We start from the raw sequence: 8,781 nt of genomic DNA, 5'->3' as shown, positions 1-8,781 counted from the left end.
AGCACAACGCGTGCCCTGCCAAAGCGCCTGCATGCTCACCCCAAAGAGACTGTTTGCTTCCTTGACAAACGACAGATATTTATTGTCACCAAACCTCCTGTGGTTTACCAGCCTTTGGGAGAAGAAAAGGCTGAGAGGGTCTGTCAGACTCAAACCTGTGACCATGGGATTCCAGCCGGGTCGGGTGGCCTAGTGGACTAATGCTTGTTTAAATACCGTTTACTTTAGAAAACCAACATAGATTCATGTTTGAAGATGGCCGCGCGGCGAGTGACTCATTTTATATTGCTACCGCAGGAAGCTCGCGAGGCCTTAACCAAGATGGCGCAGTTTACGAGGTCTTAACTAAGATGACGCAACTGACGTCGATCACATTCCGAATCGATATCACCTTAACTAAGATGGCGTCCTTGTTGCAACACTTTACGGGTGCTGCACTGGTCCCAATCAAACCGTTTTCGCCTTTCTTCTTCCGCCCGCTGTAACATGGCGGCGGAGCTGTCCTCTCCACCGCCGGGCTCGGCTGAAGAGCCGGAGACCCCGAAGCTGGCCGAGCTGCTGCAGTCGGGCTGGCGGCTGCTGGAGGCCGTGGAAGGCAGCTACGAGCCCGCGGGGTCCGAGCCGCTGCAGCAGCAGGTGAAACTGGGCCTGGCGAAGCTGGAGCAGGCGACGCGCATGGCCTCGGAGCTCGATTTGTTCAGGTAGGACAGGGGCTGCCGATTTCTCCGGGCAGGTACAGCATCACAAGCTCGGTGGGGTGCTCGTGAGAAGGGCAATGTATCTTTTATTGCCGTTTGCAGAGCCCAACACCGCTCACAAGCAGATGCCAGGTTGCTTTTTGTATTCCCTAGTCTGAGCCAGAGAGAGAGTTATTATTGGGCAGTGCAGTGTAGCAGCCTAGCAAGTAATGCAGCAGTGTCACAAAAAACTCATTTTCTGTGTGAAAGTGAAACATAATTATGATTAAAAGTAAACAGAAAACATCCCTATAATATTATTACAATAATAAGATATCAGAATGTATACTTATTAGCACAACCTAAAGCCCTAGAAGTACGTACAACTTTCTTTTCGTTCAGATTTTCTCACTTGACACTGAAGACGTGCTTCTCACTGGCAGACTGTCATTGAGTTTAAAGTTATCTGCAGAACAGGTACTCCACAATATCAGCCTCGTAAAACAGTGAATACTATTTGGAGGAGTGACCATGACTAGAGTTTCGACCTTTCCATGTCCCTTTATTATGTATCTGGGCTGCAGACATTGTAGGAGTTGTACTGATAACTTTTTTTCATTGGGTTTTAGACATAGAACTACTCCTGCTGAGTTAAAAGGAGTTTTCGAAATTGCGTTTCAAAATGTTAGGTGCAGGAATGATTAGCGAAGTGCGTAGTCTGACCCATGATGTGAGCAAGGTTGGTAATAAACTTCATTCCTGAAATGAATAATGGTCCTGAATTGCTTATGCACAACAAGTATCATATTAATGGCCATTTCCCAACCTGGGTGTAGAATAAGGTATTATGTGAGTTTCCCTTTAAGCACATTAGTTGTACTCATTTGAATGGCAAAGTTCTATGTTCTAGTGTGTTCGTGTGTACTCTGGTTTCAGTTCATGCAGTCAGTTGATGTACTAGGACGTGCTCTTTATATGGATTAAACTACTTTATAATTCAACCGAATTTCCTATTTATTTCCAATTCTATGTTACTACAAAAACTGGCGACGATCGGGATCATCAAAGAACCGTAAGAAGAATTGGAATTTGAAATACTTATTCTTCATCTTTAATTTTTTTTACATTAATCCTTAAAAAATTCAGTTATTCGTTTTTCTACAATTTTTTTTTCTTCTTGAAACTGTGAATACACCGTTGGATTTGACTTTTTATTATTCTAGAAACTAATTTACTGACTATCGTCAGCTAGAAAAGGTAGATCCCAATGCACCACCCCAGTCCGATCTAGTGCTAACTAGTAACAGACGCAAAATCAAATGGACCAAACTGCTGGAAAATCCATCCAACATTGAAAGACTCTATGCTCTAACCGCACCTGCCCTGGCAGAAGTAGAGTGCTGTCTGAACTCACTGGGGGGCGAACCAGAGACTAACACCATGAGTACCCTGGACCCTCAGGATCACTTGGCTGCACTCGGGAACATCCACTCAGAGCTATGTATCAACCTTGCAGATATACTGAACCCAGTGGCCAGGCTTCGCAAGCCCAAAAAGAGAAGAGCGACTTGGTATAACTCCTCCTGCAGACAAGCGAAAACTCTCCTTCTCGAATCATTGAAGGCCCGAGAATCTCCCGCCGAAATCAGGGAGAAACGTCTTTCCTACAAATCTGCCCTCCACACCGCAAAAATTGAATGGGACGAGGAGAATTGGTCAAAGATCACAGCCGCCCTCGCCTACCAAGACTCGCGGACATTCTGGCAAATTGTTAGGCATGGCTCGCCCGAACCTCTTGCAGCTGTCGAGGCTTGTATTGCATCGTCCGTCTGGGAGGAACACTTCAAAAACCTATATCTCCCACATAACAGCGACAAGGGAAGTAGCAAACATGGTGGAGAGTCCTCTGTCGCTACAAGCTGGATAACTGGGATCGAGGGCTTCACTCTAGAAGAAATCACACTGGCAATCTCCTCCCTGTCTGCTGGTAAGGCGCCGGGCCTAGACAGGCTACCAGGAGATCTCTACAAACATGAACCCAGTGTTTGGGCCCCCTATCTAGGGGTACTATTCAATGCTATCCTGAAGGGCCTGCCAATTCCATCCACCTGGCCAGGGGCTGAAATCGTGCCAATTTTCAAAAAGGGTTCGCCCCTCCTCCCTGCAAACTATAGGCCCATAAGCCTAATTGATGTTTCCCAGAAACTCTTTTCGAAACTTTTGCTAAACCGCCTACACGAGTGGATTAGGGACTATAACATCTTGAGTCCCTTCCAGGCAGGTTTCAGGGAAAAGGTCTCCACAGTGGACCAGGTCTTTCGTCTGTCCATGATACACTGGAAAACAGTACTACTAGAGGGTGGCAGCCTCTACACGGTATTCGTGGACCTAAGGGCAGCGTTCGACCTGGTACCAAGGAACAAGTTGTGGGAGGTCCTTGACAACTTGGGGGTCCCTGATGGTCTCCTGAACATGATAATACGCCTCCACTCTAAAAACTACGCCCAGGTCAGATGTGGCAGGATGGGAGAATTGTCTGCGAAGTTCCCCGTTGGCAGGGGGGTGAGGCAGGGTTGTGTCCTCGCACCAACCCTGTTCTGCCTCTACGTCAATGGGGTAATTGCCCATCTAGCAGGTGTAACCAACTCCGATGCACCGAAACTGGCCTCCGAGAGGGTGCCAGCCATAATGTTCGCAGACGATACACTGCTTTTATCAAAGTCGGCAAAAGGTATTCAGTGCACCCTTGATGGCTTTGTGGACTTCTGTGGAACCCATGGGCTAGAAATTAACGCAACAAAGACTAAATTCATGGTCTTCAACCCACCACAGAAATTTCATTTCCGTCCCAGCATCTTAAACACCAAACTAGAAAGGGTAAAAACCTTTGAATACCTAGGAATCATTGTGAATGATAAATTTACCTGGAGCTCCCACCTGGAAAAAGCGGCACTGAAACTGACCCAGCATTCGGGAGGTGTAATGAAGCTCATGGCAAATAATAAATCCTCGCTCAGGCCGATTGGCCCCCCACTTCAGATCTACAAATCTCAGGCCAAGGGGGCCGCCCTCTACGGATCTGAACTTTGGGGCCACGTAAATACATCTAAACTACTGATGGTGGAAAACAGATTCATTCGTAACCTTGTAGGGTTACCACTGAGCACCCCTCTCGTCCCGCTGAGGATGGACCTTGGCCTGCGACCACTTAATGAGGAGCTAGCTCTACGCCCACTGGCTTTTTGGCGTAGACTATGGTCAACCCCTGAGTTGGATAGCTACAGAGAAGGTTTACGAGAGATCCTAGCCACACCAGGCGCCGGAAAAATCAAATGGCTCGCCCACATTAAGCACAAACTTGTGGCTGCAGGTTTCTCAGGCATGTGGTCCGACCCTCAGAACGAGTGCCAAACCCTCTCTAAAAAAGATCTAGCCAGGTCCTATCGAGAACTTAAACTCTCACAGACCCTCAACCATCTAGATCCTGGGCCCTTAACAGAGTCCTTTTTCTCCCATAAAGCGAATTACAATATGGAACTGACTCTAGATAAAATTTATCCGAACATACTGAGAAAATTATATCTTCAGTGGAGGCATGGCTCTCTTCCAATCAAATCTTTTACGGCCAAATGGAACCAAGATCCCAGCAGTACATGCCCTGCTTGCAGAACCACCGATGAAAGCGAGCTCCACATTCTCTTCTTTTGTCCTGCCTACCAGGGGATTCGCAGGCACTGGATTGTCCCCCTATGCAGGAACTTGGGATTCTACAAGTGCATGCAGGCTTACAGAGTTTTAAAAACTGATATGTCCCACCAAATTGTATTTGCAATGGCCAAATACCTGGGCGCCCTTTGGTTCATCAGAAGGAAATATCTCTAAACTGTGGGCTGAATATGGTTCTGTTGGACTACATGCAGGTGTCTTCCAGTAATGTTTTTATGCATTTTTTCATGCGTTTTATACTCATTGTACAAACTCATTTTAACATATGTGTAATGTGATTGTCTTTTATGGTAATATTCTTACCGAAATAAAGGTTTTTGAATTTGAATAAGGTATTATGTGAGTTTCCCTTTAAGCACATTAGTTGTACTCATTTGAATGGCAAAGTTCTATGTTCTAGTGTGTTCGTGTGTACTCTGGTTTCAGTTCATGCAGTCAGTTGATGTACTAGGACGTGCTCTTTATATGGATTAAACTACTTTATAATTCAACCGAATTTCCTATTTATTTCCAATTCTATGTTACTACAAAAACTGGCGACGATCGGGATCATCAAAGAACCGTAAGAAGAATTGGAATTTGAAATACTTATTCTTCATCTTTAATTTTTTTTACATTAATCCTTAAAAAATTCAGTTATTCGTTTTTCTACAATTTTTTTTTCTTCTTGAAACTGTGAATACACCGTTGGATTTGACTTTTTATTATTCTAGAAACTAATTTACTGACTTGAAACCGTGAGTACACCGTGGATTTAATTTTCATTCATGGAACTGACAGCCTGACTTTTTGTTTTTTAAACATTTTTTTTTTCTTTTCCACAATTACTTTGGTACGTTTTCGAAGACTTTGTACATCTTTTAAGGCTTCATTTACCTTCAAAATTTCTTTGTTGATGTTGCGCGCACCCTCGAGCACCTCAACGCTCCAACGCTTAGCAACGTAAGTTGTGTTCTCCTCGAGCACTCTTTGTTTTCGTGCAGTTGCTTAGTTACCTTAGACGCTAAGAGGCCACGCTCGTCGGAGTTCGCGCTGAAGAGGTAACGCACGTCGGAGGTCGCGCTGCTTTGACCTTACGTGCTAAAAGCGATAGCGCACATCTCAGATCGTGTTATGACCTACACGTTGTGCGTGCCTCCATCTTGAATTCAAATAATTATTTCTTCGAAGCGTTTTCCACATTGAGCACGTCAATTCTTCAACTATCCAACGGATTTTTACAACATCCTTGCATTATCGCTTACAGCATGAGTTTATTCGACTTATTTTGTTCTATTTAAAAAAAAATCGTTCTTTTCTCATTTTATTGGAAAACATGAGTAATAACAACTCAGGAGGTAAATCTGCTTCTCGTTCTCTTTTCTCATTTTATTGGAAAACATGAGTAATAACAACTCAGGAGGTAATTCTGGTTCTATTTCAAACAGCTCGTTATCTTCTTCTTGCATTAACATCAATATTAGTACTCCTAAAGAATTTTTAACTTCTCCTGGTGAACCAATCATTAAGTGGTCTGAATGGAAAGATTATTTCCTTAATTATATAGCCACTTTAGAGGACAATGTTGGAATATTAACACCTGAACGTAAAATGAGAATGCTTTTGCATAGTCTCAGTCCAGAAGGATTAAGAGTTTACAATCAAATACAGAAACCTGATAGAGCTGTACTAAAAATGTCAAAATCCCCTGATCTATCTGATTTGACTGAACATTATTCACCTACAGTTTGTATTGGTGTCACTAGACGAGCATTCTTCAAAAGAAAACAGTTAGAGAATGAGTCTGTAGAGGAGTATGTTTCGCAACTAAAACTACTTGCCATGCATTGTAAATTTGGTGTGTTGCATGATGAACTTTTCCGCGACCAAGTTGTTGTCTGCTCAAGAAATAAGAGTATTCAAGATAGACTTTGGATTGAAGGAGAGTCTAGTTTGAAAGATGTAATTACATTATTTAAAAAAGCAGAGCTTTCTGACAGGAGTTCCAAAGCTCTTTCAGAACAAACTGAATCTCCTATTGCCTCTACGTCTACTACTTCAGGTGTCAACAAGATTTCTGTCAATAAAAACATTAAAGATATGTCAAAGAAAAAGAATTACAAGAATTTTCAAACCAACAAGGGATTTCAATAGGGTTCTTTCAAGCAGAAACCAATTTTTAAGCAGATGTACGATCAGAACAATACTACTTTTGCTTGCTATCGTTGTGGGGATAGGAATCACAACGCTGGTTTTGACAAATGTCCTGCAAGATCTGTGAAATACTCTTAATTGTGGAGTTCTAGGACATTATGCTAAGGTTTGCAACAGAAGTTCATTTCAACGACCCAAAGTTTCCTGTATTAACGACACTGATTCTTCTGACTATGATTCTGACGTTAATAATTCTTTATCTCCAGTTACAGGGAAAATTCAATGTAATCTTGTCCTTTGTGTGGTCGGAAGAGTGTCAGCAAGCTTTTGATCTCGTATTGAAAGCTGCTTGTAGTGCTCCAAATTTTCAAGGATTCGATCCAGCTGCCACCACATTTATAACCACGGATGCTAGTTCAAAGGGATTGGGTGCAGTTTTGAGTCAAATTTCTGAATACAGTCATGAAGTGATAATTGCGTTCGCTTCTAGATCTTTGACTCCCACTGAAGAAAAGTATTCCGTGATTGAGCGAGAAACATTAGCTGTTGTGTGGGCACTGGAACATTTCAGAAAATTTGTGTGGGGGAAATTTTTCTATGTTAGATCTGATCACAAACCACTTACAAAGTTGCTAACTACTGATATATGTACTGAGATATGCTCTCTTCACAACATTTACCACCCTCCCAGGGACAACTTCACCTTTTCCCAACAAATCATGGATATGATCTCAACCAATTCCGGGCGGCAGCTCACCCAAATATACCTTGGGGACTTTAACCTCCACTGGAACGATCGTAATGACGCGGTGGTAAATAGTCTTAAAAATTTCCTCGACGCCCTTAACCTCACCCAAATATGCAACAGCCCGACCCACGAGAAAGGCTCTATCCTTGACCTGATCATCTCCAAAGAGGACTCTGTCCTACTCGAGTCCATCCAACCCTGTGACTGGTCAGATCACCATATTATCACATTCTTCATCAATGAAAAAGTTAAAGTCAACCCGACTCAATTCCCCAATCCGAAAGTTTGGAAAAGAGACATGAAAAAACTCAACCCAGGCTCTTTGCCCCCCAACAGGCGCAATCTCCTTCTTCCACCGACAGACGATACGGACGTTCAAACCCTGACTGACCACTATCTCAATACCATGACCACAATAATTAATGAGGCTGCACCTATGCAGCTGAAAAGAGTCACCACTAAAATCTCCAACCCATGGTACGACGGGAGTCTCAATGAGGATAGACGAGACATGCGAATGGCTGAACGTATCTGGAGAGCAGCTCCCTCTGCAATGCACCTAAAAGACCTGAAGAAAAAGAGAAACGCCTACTTCAGGAAAATAAAACGTACAAAATCAGACTTCTTCAGCCGCCAGCTCGACCAGGCAAAAAACAGACCGAGAAAACTATTTGAGCTTATCAGATCGCAATCCAAGGAACAACCCCAACCACTTAACACTGCGAGTAAAGCACCCTCCTGTGAAGACTTCGCTGCTTTCTTTATCCAAAAAACTGACAACATAAAAAGCGATCTCCTTATTGATGCAAGCCTCCATTCCAAACCCCAGTGCCCAGCAACCGCTGAACCAAAAAACAATGCTACATGGTCAACCTTTGGCACATACTCGGAAGAAGAAATTGGTAAACTGCTCAACACCCTGAAACCATCCAATCACCTCACGGACCCCTTGCCTGCCTCCGCAGTAAAAGACTTTACCCCTCTGCTTCTCCCTCTCTGGACTAAAATTGTCAACAGCTCTCTCCAACAAGGAAGCATCCCTGACTCCCTCAAAGTTGGTCAAGTCACACCTCTACTAAAAAAGCCCACAGCCGACCCCTCTGACCCCAACAACTACCGACCCATCACCAATATTCCCACTCTCGCCAAACTACTAGAAAAATGCGCACAACTACAATTGACTAATCACATTGAGCAATTTGATCTCCTCAACCCGCACCAGTCAGGCTTCCGAGCGGGACACAATACTGAAACGGCCATGACGCACATAATTGACGACGCACTTCAAATGCTAGACCAAAACGACACTTGCCTCCTCATCCTTCTTGATCTCTCTTCAGCATTCGACACCGTTAAACATGAGAAGCTGCTAGAACTCCTAAACACAAGAATGGGCTTATCTGGAACTGTTCTCAAGTGGTTCACTTCCTTTCTTCACAACAGGACGCAGAAATTCAAGAGCAACAACCAGATGTCCTCGCCAATACCTGTAACGCT

At 43.7% G+C, this 8,781-nt stretch overlaps 1 protein-coding gene across 1 annotated transcript in view; it reads left to right on the top strand.

Annotated features, from left to right (window-relative positions):
- The first annotated feature begins 371 nt into the window (after nucleotides 1-371).
- The window catches only part of IGBP1 (immunoglobulin binding protein 1), a 106,581-nt gene continuing 98,171 nt past the window's right edge, over nucleotides 372-8,781 (top strand). Inside the window, exon 1 of the mRNA XM_086918329.1 lies at nucleotides 372-701. Coding sequence (XP_086774455.1) covers nucleotides 487-701 — 215 coding nt within the window. The 5' untranslated portion in view covers nucleotides 372-486. The remainder of the gene's footprint in view (nucleotides 702-8,781) is intronic.

The sequence above is a fragment of the Lissotriton vulgaris genome, chromosome 4_1 (genome assembly GCF_964263255.1).
Source record: "Lissotriton vulgaris chromosome 4_1, aLisVul1.2, whole genome shotgun sequence".
In the NCBI taxonomy this organism is placed as follows: Eukaryota; Metazoa; Chordata; class Amphibia; order Caudata; family Salamandridae; genus Lissotriton; species Lissotriton vulgaris.
Note: the sequence above shows the minus strand (reverse complement) of the source record. Positions and strands in the feature narration are given on the sequence as shown.